Here is a 12,207-nt window from a genome sequence, read left to right on the forward strand (position 1 = left end):
TTACACAGATGAAGTCTGATCTCTACCTGCTATCATGCCTACCCTTTCATTTTTTCTTCTCTTTAATCCCCTTTCCAGTCCCTTCCCAACTCAGGAAACAAAGGGCCTAGATCATTGATTCTTGCTTGAAGATGTGTAGAGGGGAACAATAAAAATAGACAAACAATCTCATAAAGAAACAAGAAAAAGGGTCTTAAGAATGGAGACTTGGCCGGGCGTGGTGGCTCATGCCTGTAATCCCAGCACTTTGGGAAGCTGAGGCAGGTGGGTCACCTGAGGTCAGGAATTCGAGACCAGCCTGGCCAAGGTGGTGAAACCCCATCTCTACTAAAAATACAAAAATTAGCTGGGCACAGTGGCGCATGCCTGTAATCCAAGCTACTCAGGAGAGGCAGGAGAATCGCTTGAACCTAGGAGGCAGAGCTTGCAGTTAACCGAGACTGTGCCATTGCACTCCAGCCTGGACAACAACAGCAAAACTCTGTCCCCAGCCCCTGGCCAAAAAAAAAAAAAAAAAAAAAAGAATGGAGACTTCTTGTCCTAGAAAAAGCACTTTTTGAGATATTATTGTGGAGGATGGTCACTTGCGTGTTTCCACCTCCACTGAGAACAACAAAATAAATGGTGGTCTTAAGGCAGTGTTTTCTAATCTATAGATGTTGACAAATAAAGGACTCTATGGTTCTTTACTAGGAGTTCTCAGAGACTCTCTATGTACTTCCCAGAAGAGATTTAGCACTTGACCACAGAACTCTTTTTTCACGGAACATTTGATGGACACTAGTGTTTTGGGAGACACATTTTAGGAAATTATGGTTTCAGATATGCTGTGGGGACTCAGACTGGACATTTGAAATAATTTCCTGATTGATTACTGTTAGAGCCTGGAGCTGGCGGCCAAGGAAGACTGTGAAGTTTCCTTCCTTGGAAGGCTGGTAGACTCTTCCTCCTTCCCCCAACTCCCGCTCTTTTAATATTAGCATTAGACATGCACCTGCCTGGGAGTGTTGAGGTGTAGGCCTGACATATAGGGGATCTGAGTGAGCATCTAGATCCTTCCCATCCCCATGATTCTATTTTTATGGATCCCAATTGTGGTAGTGTTGCACGGAAGGCACAGACTAGCTGGGACAGGAGGTAACTGAGAGTTTTGGCCAAGAGAAGAGGGGGCTAGAGATGGGAAAAGTTGATGCAATTATTTTTGGCAGGAGTTGGAACCAAAGCAGCAGAAGAGAGTAAGTTTTAAGACTCTCTGGCAAAGTAACTTCCTAATCTGTCACTGAGTATGTGTAAAAAAGTGATTAGTGGGTCTCTATATTTATCATGATTACTCACAAATATGTAATTTACATAATATATACAGCACATTAAGTACTATGTCACCTTATATAATGTGCATATGTATAATGTATATGCATGTTATGTAACGCCAGTCTGGAGGCTCTTCCAGGTTCTGCCAAGTATTTCCTAATTTATTTGGCAATTTTAACGTATCTTTTCCATCTGTGGAAAGAACTCTCTTGAGAGGAGCTGGTCTCTGACCTGAATATAATCATCCTACTAGGTCTATCTCCACTCTCAACTCACTGGGGAAAACCCACAAAGACTAAGCCATAATGAGACACAATTCCTAGCCCATCAGTTTAGGGACAACACAATGTACTAGAGAGTTCCTGCTTTACAGTTTTTATTGCTGTTGGGGTAGAAGCATGGGGGGCAGGTGAGAACATGTTTGTAGCATGGCCAGAATCAGAATAAGATAAGAAATAAGGGATTAGGTTCTCCCCTGACTAACCATGCGGTTTTGAGAAGTCACTAAACCTCATTAAGCCTTGTTCTCCTCATTGAGATCGAGATAATAATACCTTCTCTGCTAACCTCAGAGGTTGCTATGCGGGTCACTATGATGAGGGACTCCACAACAAGAAACCACAGTCATAGTGTTTAAAGGATGATTTGCAAGGCACGATTAAACAACAACACAAGATTTACTAAGGTTACCAAACTGGAAGTGCAATTCCACTGAAGTTGTTATACTCCATGCCTCTAAGAAGGACTTGGGATATGTCTCTCAAGCAACATTGCAAGTCCTGTGCACTAGGGTACAGCAGGTAAGGGCCATTTTCTGCACAGCCCCTTCATGAGACCTGTGAGTCTCTGAGAATCAATTTCACCTGTTGATAGTGCCATGTCTCAATAGCCTCAATCTTGGGGATCATGGCTGAAACACATGCACGAACTTCTGTAAATGTCTTAGAATCAGTGACCCCAAACCTGAACCTGCCTCAGTTTCAGAATCAAGTGGCTTCCAAGATAGTACCTGTAGTAATTCTGGAGCTTGTTGGTCCCATCACCAAGAATACCATCATTAAAGATATTCTTCAGGTGGCCTGGTTTTCCCCTTACTTAGCATTCTGCACTGTTAGGTTGAGCAGAATGGTCCAGGATCTTGCTCCTAGATGGTCCTTCACAGTTAAGTGCCATTTGTACACACAATCTTAATATTCCCTTCTTTGTCCAAAGCTCCTGTCCAATGCAAGGAGATTAGAGGCAGCTCAGTGGAGCGATATCAAGTGGGTCCAAGTTTCCACTGATAAATCTCAGAGAGGGATGGAGGCCCAATGAAGCTCTGCATGGCCTTGCCCTTGGGAAAGGATGGTAATGCTGGCACTTGCTGAATGAAGCCCACTGAGCTCTGCTGAGACCCCTCTGTCCTGGCTGGCAGTATCTTGCAGAAGACGCCTCAGTCCTTCTTGTGACTCTCCACTGAGGTCATCCCTGCAGCCAAGGTTGTTTCCAAACTAAGAGACTATGATGACCATGATGAGGTGACATGTGAATAGTTCAGTCTGATGATCTGTTTAGTACCTTCGATCTCAGACCAACTTCTTTTCCATTCAGGTCAGAGAGAACCTCTGGGAAGCAGCATGAGGCGCTCGTTTTCTTGTGTGGGGATATCCCATCCACGCATGTGCTGTACGTTTGTTCCTCCCTGGCAACCTGGATCCAAGTGGACTCACTTTTCAGTGACCAGAAATGACCCTACTCTGAGATGTGTGGGTTCTTTTCTCCATTAAATATCTTTGTAACGGCACCTACTCTCAAGCTGCATTAGCCAAGACACCATGGAAAAGTCTCTGAACTTTTCTGAGACTCAATTTTCTTATCTGACAAATGGGAGAGTAAATCCAGCCCAGCAGGTCTTTCATGCTTGTTTTGAGGATCCAGAATAGGAGTTCTCGGTCTCTTCGTTCATAATAGGGAGCTACTTTCATTCCCCTTAACCCTTGTGATCACCGCAGGGAGATGCGTCCTGACAATGAAACAGTGGAGTCGGGAAGTGAGAAACTTCTTTTTCCTTACCACTTTCTGTCTCATACTACCTATGTTTTTTTTTTTTTTTTCCAATCAGGAAAAGTCCATCAGTAAATAAATATTTATATATATATAAATATATAGGCTAAATATATATATATATACACACACACACACGCACACACACGTTAAGACCATCAGAAGGTCCTTCAGGTCATACTCTGGGAGTGGTGAGTGCAAAGAAGCAGGAGGGAACCGTCTCCTGGTTTCCCCAGCAAAGTTCCTTCCTTCCCATCTTTTCTGCCTTCAGGAATAGTCTGCCACCAGGGCTTGGAACTCAAACAGGAAACACGCTTTGGCTTGAAAAAGAAAGAAGCTGGGGGTGGTTTTTTTTTCCTTCCCTTTTTACACAATATTATGACACCAATTTGAAAAATAAATCCCAGTTTCTCCGCTTTCCCTCCCAGGTGTTCACAGAACTAAGAAAATAAATACCACATCTAAGGTGTGCTATGCAGGCAGCTCTGGGGGCTCTTGGAGCCGCCTCTAAACAAACACATAGACACCAGGAGAAGGTTCCGGGAAAATAACAAGTGCCCACTGACGGCGCAGAAACCCAAGAATGGAAATACAGCTTTCCACGGCCTTTCTGCCTCTTCAGCAGGTTCAGGGAGAAGTTGTCACTCAAAGGATGACCAAGAAACCAACGTGCGCCTGCTGAGCCCTGCCAAGGATTATGCTCTGAGAGCCGGAGTCCGTTTTGTCTCTGTACAGAGGGACCTTTGTGCAAATTCTCTGGAACCAGAGCTCTTTCCCTTGGCCACATCTGATCTCACCATAGGCAGGAAACCTGCAGCCTGCTCCTCGCGAGCGTCCGTGAGGAAACTTGCAGGGCTGGTAGAAAGAAAGGGGGATTTCCCTTCAGTCTCAGAAAATTCTACTCAAGGCCTGTGGGAATGTGGAGGTTGCTGCCTAAGCCAGCCACAACCTCATGGGCCCTAAGTCCATTCAAAATGTTTTGTTGGCACTGGCTCTGTTAGGGGTGTACCCACTGTTGAAACAGAATGTATGGCAAGGTGACGTTTTCTTCCCGAAGGGTGGCTTTGCTTCCACTGGTTAGAGAAGAGTGTGTGTGTGTGTGTGTGCATGTGTGAGTGTGCACATAAATGTGTGTGTGCGAGTGTGCATTATAGTTTCTTGCTTTCTCTCTTGGTTTAGCTGGTGTTTGGCACACTGTTTAGTCTTTTGAACGGCTCTTCCTTCTCAACGAGAAGAAGCTGCTCTTCTGGGGAGGCCCCATCATCATGGGCGCTTGGTTCTTGTGAGTAATTTTAATCTAAAAGCAAAGAGGCAGAAATGAATTAGTGGCATGCAAATCTCAGTAGCCTAAGGGAGAGTGAGTCGCAGAGAAAGGAAAGGCCAGCTTCAGGCTGGAAGGAGCCCCATGCAGAAGGACAACTGTCCTTGAACGGCTTCAAAATTGGCAACTTGACCCTGACTGGGCCTGGAGTTTGGCACGGCTGGAAGTGAGGGGCGGAAGCACTGGGGAGAGACAGGTGTGAGCTTCCCACGTGGTGATCAGCTCACACCTGTCTTGTGTTCTTGGTATTCACAGACTCTCAGAATGTCACAGCCAGAGGAGACCTCAGGGACTCAATCGACCCCTCTGCAGGAGCCCATTAGACTAGCCTAAGTTCACAAACAGAGCAGCAGCACAATTAGAGCCCAGTTCTTCAGATTCCCAGCCTCCATTGCTCCTGGTCATTCCTGCCAAGGCAGTGCTGAGATGTCAATCAAGAGACCGAGGCTTTGGTCTGACCTCTGACCAAGCACCATTATGTGGAGAGTTCCCAAGTGAGTGCCTTATGTATTTCCTCTTTTCTTGGCCTTTGAGGGAAGACCCTAAATTCTTTTTAAAACTTTTTTTTCTTTAAATTTTAGGATTTATAAGTGTTTTCTCCTGTAAACTTTAAGTCAATCGGAAGTGAAAGACACTGATGTATTCTCATTTTTGCCTTTATTCCCAACCTTATCCTCAGGTCATGGCTTTGAAATAGTTAATTCCTACCTGAGTGTGGCCTTGCAACCTTAATAATCTACATTATCCATCCACAATATTTATTAAGTATGATAATGCTCAGAGTAGGACGATGAAGTGGGAACAGGAAGCAATTAGAATTCAAAGACCTGGGTTTGAGTCCAGACACTTCCACTTCTTTGCTGTGAACATTTAGATGAATCATTGACTCTTCAGAGCCAGTGCTTACTGAACTGTAAATGAGGAGGATAACATTTGTCTTATTTTCCTCACAAAGATCAAAGAATAGATTGTCAATGAAAGCCCACTGTAAACTGTAAAATGGAAAGTAACAGTTAGTGAAATCCTTGTCTTATGGAGAAAGAGAAAGAGAAAGATGGATGTCAAAAGAAACAGAACCTATGAACTCATTCTTGTGGTTTTTACCACATTATAGGAAATGACAGTGTGACCGCAGGGAACAACAGAACTCTTGAACACAGAACCATCAACGAATTTAAATCAATGTCGGCTAAACCAAGTGGTGTCCAAAACAAGGTGGGCATGGAATGAGAAAAGTCTGATGGGAACAAGGAGGAAAGAATTTTAAAATCTGAAGGAAGGAAAGGAAATGTGTTGATGAAAAGGGAGTGGGTAGAGAAGTCACAGATGAGCAGGTTGAGTTCAGGGCAAACTATGAGAAATGTGGTCATGGACACAGGTGGGGCAGCTGGTGTGGGGTTTTAAAGGGAGGCAGAAAGACTGGGTTCACGTGAAGAAACGAGGAAGCATGAGAGATGGCATTCTGCGCTGGAGAATAACATGACACAAAAGAAAAGAGTTTGAGGGAAATTATTTAACAGCTGTTGTCAAGGTGAGCTGGGGTAGTGAGTGCCTGGCTAAGAGGGCACTACTGTAAGCCAGGTTTACATTGAAAGGGCTCCAGGAACTGTAATCCCAGCACTTCGGGAGGCTGAGATGGGCGGATCGCTTGAGGCCAGGAGTTTGAGACCAGCCTGGCCAACATGGTGAAACCCTGTCTGTACTAAAAATACAGAAATTAGTTGGAGGTGGTGGCAGGCACCTGTAATCCCAGTTACGTGGGAGGCTGAGGTAGGAGAATCACTTGAACCCGGGAGGCAGAGGTTGCGGTGAGCCAAGATTGCACCACTGCACTCCAGCCTGTGCGACAGAGAGAGACTCCATCTCAAAAAAATAAAATAAAAATAAAGGGCTCCAGGAAATGGAAGGGAAGGATAGAACCAGAAGACACTGTGGACAATTAGCATAACCTGGTGCTAAAAGCTGAAAATGATTCTTATGTTGGCTTCCACCAGCCCGGAGACCTAAAAAAGGGGAGAGAGTCTCTGTTTTGTGATAGTCACCAGAGGAGAAAACCGAGAATGCATCAACATCATTTTGTGTTGTGTGTCTTATTGTGGGCATTATGTTTATCCCAGGACGCACGGAAGCGAGGCATAGGCTGGAGACTGGAGACTCGGACAGCACTTATCTGTGGCATGCAATGTAGCATTCTTTGTTCCCCTGTGGAACATGTTTGTGGCATGTTCCCCTGTGGTCAGCCTTCTCTCACTCCTGATCTCCCATGCCCATGAGGGGAAGGACTTCAGCTTATTCATCACGGTACTCTCTGAGCCAGTGCAGTGCCTGTTCAGGGTACAACACACTGTGGAAGTACTGACTGATAAGCCCTACGTGCTGGCAGTGGAGATGGCTCTGTTGGAAGCAGAGGATGGTAGCGGGTGCCTACATTTCCCGCTGGTAGAGCCCCTCCCCTCCTTTTTTTATTTTTGAGACAGAGTCTCGCTCTATCACCCAGGCTGGAGTGCAGTGATGCAATCTCGGCTCACTGCAACCTCCACCTCCCAGGTTCAAGCGATTCTTCTGCCTCAGCCTCCTGAGTAGCTGGGACTACAGGTGCTTATCACCATGCCTGGCTAATTTTTTTATTTTTAGTAGAGACGGGGTTTCACCATGTTGGCCAGGATGGTCTCTATCTCCTGACCTCATGATCCGCCCGTGTCGGCCTCCCAAAGTGCTGGGATTACAGGCACGAGCCACCGCGCCCGGCCTTTTTTTAAATTTTATTTTATTTTATTTATTTATTTATTTATTTTTTAGATGATACGAGACCCTCGCTTCTCTTTTTTCTCCCTTTAGCTGAGCTATTTATTTGCTAGTTAGTACCTCCAGGGCACGGAAGAGGAAGTAAAACTCAAATCTCTCCTGCTTGTTTTTCAGCGGTTCTGACAAAGGTCTTGACAGGGTAGGAGTCTGGGGCTCCTGGGTAACATAATATTTTGGTCAGCTTTGTGGATTCTATTACTATAGAACCGAAAGAAGTATGAAATCATATCCTCATTTCCAGTCAAAGGGATATCAGTCCCTTACCCTCAAATTAGGGGCTAGCAGGTAAAATAGTTACGATCCTATTTTAGGAGGTAGTTGGATGTGGCTAAGCCTGCCTTTTCAAACCCTGATAGAAAGAGGTCATCCCACGTTTCTGTAGTTAGCACCCAAGCTTCTTTGGTAATTGGGCAAGTCAGGCCATTGACTAAAGTCTCCATGATTTTCTTAAAAACTGTTCACATCACTGACAGCACCTGGCCAAGTGCTAAGATCAGCAGCTTAGTGCATAGTTTTCTGTTTGATCACAGAGAGAATTGATACACTAGACTCTTGCATGATAGTTCGAAGTTCACAAAACTATTACAGCATGTAATTTCCCCTTTAAAATAGAATAAAAACGTGAACTTCACTAGTGCTGGGGATTGACTTTGTCGGGGGCTGTTTTCTGCAAACCAACACATTCTTATGACTTCAAGAGAAGCAAGAGATTGAGGGACTTCTTCCTCAATGTTGCCTTCTCAGGGCGTGTAATTCAGATAATGCCTAGTAAAATGGCCAATAACCTGAAGTGTGAACCCTTCCCAAACCATTTGAAAGGTGTCTGAGGGGCCAGGCGTGGTGGCTCACGCCTGTAATCCCAGTACTTTGAGAAGCCCAGAGGGGCAGATCGCATGAGTGCAGGAGTTCAAGACCAGCCTGGGGAACATGGTGAAACTTCGTCTCTACAAAAAATACAAAAATTAGCTAGACGTGGAGGCGCGCCCTTAGCTACTTGGAAGGCTGAGGTGAGAGGATCGCTTGAGCCTGGGAGGTCGAGGCGGCAGTGAGCCGTGTTCTCGCCACTGTACTCCAGTGTGGGTGACAAAGTGAGACCTTGTCTCAACAACAACAAAACAACAAAACAACAAAAAAGAAAAGTGTCTGAGGTCTGCTGTAATTTGAACTGGAGATGCATAGAAAGGCACAAATCTGGAAGGTCTCAAATAGTCTCCGCAATATTTTAAAAGTTAAAGAAACATGGTGAGCCTAAGGGAAGAGGAAGGTTTGCATGGCTTTCCGGTCTTAGTTGTTTCCGGGCTCTCCAAGATCCTAGAATGTGCTGCTTCCTGACAGTGTTTCCTGCCATCAGAGGCCTTCGAATGTAAATGGACAAGGCCAGGCGCAGTGGCTCACACCTGTAATCCTGGCACTTTGGGAGGCCGAGGTGGGGCAGATCACCTGAGGTCAGGAGTTTGAGACCAGCCTCGCCAACATGGTGAAACCCCGTCTCTACTAAAAAATACAAAAATTAGCCAGGCGTGGTAGTGGGCGCCTGGAATCCCAGCTACTTGGGAGGCCAAGGCAGGAGAATCACTTGAACCTGGGAGGCACAGGTTGCAGTGAGCCGAGATTGTGCCATTGCACTCCAGCCTAGACAAGAGAGCGAGACTCTGTCTCAAAAAAAAAAAAAAAAAAGAAAAGAAAAAGAAAAAAAAAAAAGAATGTAACTGGACAATCAGGTTTTGCAGAGGGTGGGGAAGAAGTGTGGGATTTATTGATGAGTTGGGAAGTTCAACTACGTCATTGGTTCTCAAAGTGTGGCTCATAGGCCAGCAGCATCAGCATCACCTTGGAACTTGTTAGAAATGAAAACTCTCTGGCATCCAGACTTACTGAACCAGAAAATCTGGGATGTGGCCCAGCAATCTGTGTTTCAGAACCCCTGTAGGTTATGTAGATGCATACTCAAGTCTGAGAATCACCGGACTAGATAACTAGGATCATCTTTGACTTTGAGATTCTGCTATTGTCTAACTCTGGGAGAAGATTCTGAATTTTGAGGCTCAGATTATGCCACCTAACTGTGATGGTGAAGCATGAGAGATCATCTTACAGTGTAATAATAATGAGACAAGTTTCCTGAATAAATATATATATACGTTTGTATATACATATATAAACAAATATGGGCTTCTGTTTTTGTTTTATTTTGGTTTTGTTTTGTTCTTGTTTTTGTTTTGTTTTGACATGGAGTCTTGCACTGTCGCCTGGGCTGGAGTGCAACGGCGTGATCTCGGCTCACTGCAACCTCCGCCTCCCGGGTTCAAGTGATTCTCCCGCCTCAGTCTCCTGAATAGCTGGGATTACAGGCACCCACCACCATGCTCGGCTAATTTTTTATATTTTCAGTACAGATGAGGTTTCATTATGTTGGCCAGGCTGGTCTTGAACTCCTGACCTCGTGATCTGCCTGCCTCAGCCTCCCAAAGTGCTGGGATTACAGGCATGAGCCACTGTGCCCAGCTGAAACCTTTCCCTAAATGTTGGGCATTTTAAGGAAATTTTTAGGAAATTTCCAACTTTTTGCAATGATAAGTAATGTAGACGTGACATTCTTATATATCAGTCTCTCTGTATTTCTGGTAATCTGTATTTTACTTAGAATAAATTCCTAGAAGTATATGAACAATTTTTAAAAGTGAAAGTAAATGAACTAGATCAACGTATATTAATATTTATAACAGTTCTTGACACATGGGTCTACATGCTTTTCAGAATGGCTGTAACTGTTGATACTCTTGCCTCACTGTATGAGTGTCCTGGTCTCCCCATACCCTTGACAGCAATGAATATAAAGACAAAACAGCTGTGCTAATTGGTCAGTGAAACATGGCATGGCTTTCTCACTGTTTTAATTTGAAAATCTTTTCTTCCTTTTTTAAAAACTTGTGATATTAAATATTATTTCATAGATTTATTAGCCCATGACACTTCTTCTATGAATTCTCTGTTCACTATTGCATTGTTAGTATTTTTTTTTTCCGCTGGATTCTAATAGCTGGTTTCTTTATACCTTGTGAGAATTAACCTGATCTTTGGGATAGCGATGCAAACATCTTGTCCTTAGTCTTTCAAAGATTCTATATTGATTTTTGACTTGTAGAAATTAAAATTGGTTAACAGTCGAATATGTCACTTTTTCCTTAGAAAATCCCTGCCCCCAGTGTAATTATGATCATCTATTTTTTTTCTGGTAGCTAAGAACATTTAATACTGTAATTGAACTGGGGGGCTTTTTTTTTTGCTTTGGTTTTGTTTTTGGAATACAGTTTGAGGTGAGAGGTTCTATATAAAGACATTTTCTGAAACGCAATTTCTTGGATATCATATGCTAAACAGTTCATGCCTACCTAATTAGTTTATAATCTTTCTCTTTCCTTCATTAGTTTTTATGTATACTAGGGTTTCTCAAGGCTTGCTTCTGTACTATTGATTTATCTATCCATTATCATGCCAATAGCATGTTATTCAAATTATTGTGGCTTTATAATTATTTTAATATCTTGCAAGAAGTTATTTCTCAGCGTTCTTTCATAAAACATCCCAGAAATTGCTTTGTTTGTAGAGTTAAAAAAACAATTGCATTGGGATTTTGGGATCCCTGTTCAGGAACATGGGATGTTCTGTGTTCAAATCCTTTTTTTTTCTTTATTGGTTAAATCTTATAGTCATCTTCATGCATTTTACACAGTTCAGTTTAGTATTTTATGTCTTTCATTGCTTATATAATGATATTTTAAGCTTTTAATTATATCCTTTGAATTGATTATTGCTGGTATACTATTAATATTAATGCCGGAAAACTTAATATTTGTCCATTTTTTCTATAGGGTTTTATTGAAGTAATTTATCCTTTGAGGTTTTCAGTTTATTCTATTAGCTTTTTATGTTCATAATCATACCACCTACAAATAATGACAGTTTTGACTCTTTTCCAAATAATTATATTTCTTTTTCTAATTATATTTTCTAATTATATTTCTTTTCTGCTTCAAGTATATATTGCATTGGCTAAAATTTCCAATGTTAAAAATACATGTCTTGTTCATGATTTTAGTGAGAATTCCTCTAGTGTTTTACTATTAAGTAAAATATTGGTTATGGTTTAACATATATTTAACAAAGGTATTCATTAGTAGGGGAGAAGCTTTATGATCTTAGTTTTCAGGAGTTTTTATCTTTAAAAATCAGAAATGTTGAATGTAATTGAATACTTTTGGGTCATCTATTTTATCATGTAGTTTTTCTATTTAAACTAATAGTAGAAGACTTTCTTTTGTTCCTTTAATATACTCATAGGGGTGAATGATTCTTTTAATACATTGTTCAATTCTACCTACCAATACTTTTAACTAGAATTCTTATGTCATATTTATATATAGTCTATAGTCTATAGTCTTCTATTTTTAAATGTAATTTTTGTTAGGTTATTGCATGTCTTCATTTCATAAAATGGATTGAGTAGCCTTCCATCTTTGTCTGTACTATGAAACAGTTTACCTAAATATGTATTTCCTAGTAGTATGGAAGATCTCACCAATAAGGCCATCTGTTTTTAGATCATTTAGTATGTAATTCTTTGAAATAATTTAGTTTCATTAATTAATGGTTACCAGGATTTTCATTCATCTTCTTAAGATGTTCAAGTTCATTAGAATCAAGATGATTATATATTTTGTTTTATA

General features: G+C 42.2%; 1 protein-coding gene across 9 annotated transcripts in view; it reads right to left on the reverse strand.

The window, feature by feature from the left end:
• Positions 1–12,207, reverse strand: part of DGKG (diacylglycerol kinase gamma) — a 227,593-nt gene that overhangs the window by 11,330 nt on the left and 204,056 nt on the right. For 7 of the 9 annotated variants that reach the window (XM_063807413.1, XM_016942469.3, XM_001152821.6 and 4 more), the window contains one exon: positions 1,671–4,651. The exons of the other annotated variants lie outside the window; for them this stretch is intronic. In XM_063807413.1, coding sequence (XP_063663483.1) covers positions 4,553–4,651 — 99 coding nt within the window. In that variant the 3' untranslated portion in view covers positions 1,671–4,552. Of the gene's footprint in view, positions 1–1,670; positions 4,652–12,207 lie in introns of those variants that run through there. 9 annotated transcript variants of the gene reach the window in all.

The sequence above is a fragment of the Pan troglodytes genome, chromosome 2 (assembly GCF_028858775.2).
Source record: "Pan troglodytes isolate AG18354 chromosome 2, NHGRI_mPanTro3-v2.0_pri, whole genome shotgun sequence".
Classification (NCBI taxonomy): Eukaryota; Metazoa; Chordata; class Mammalia; order Primates; family Hominidae; genus Pan; species Pan troglodytes.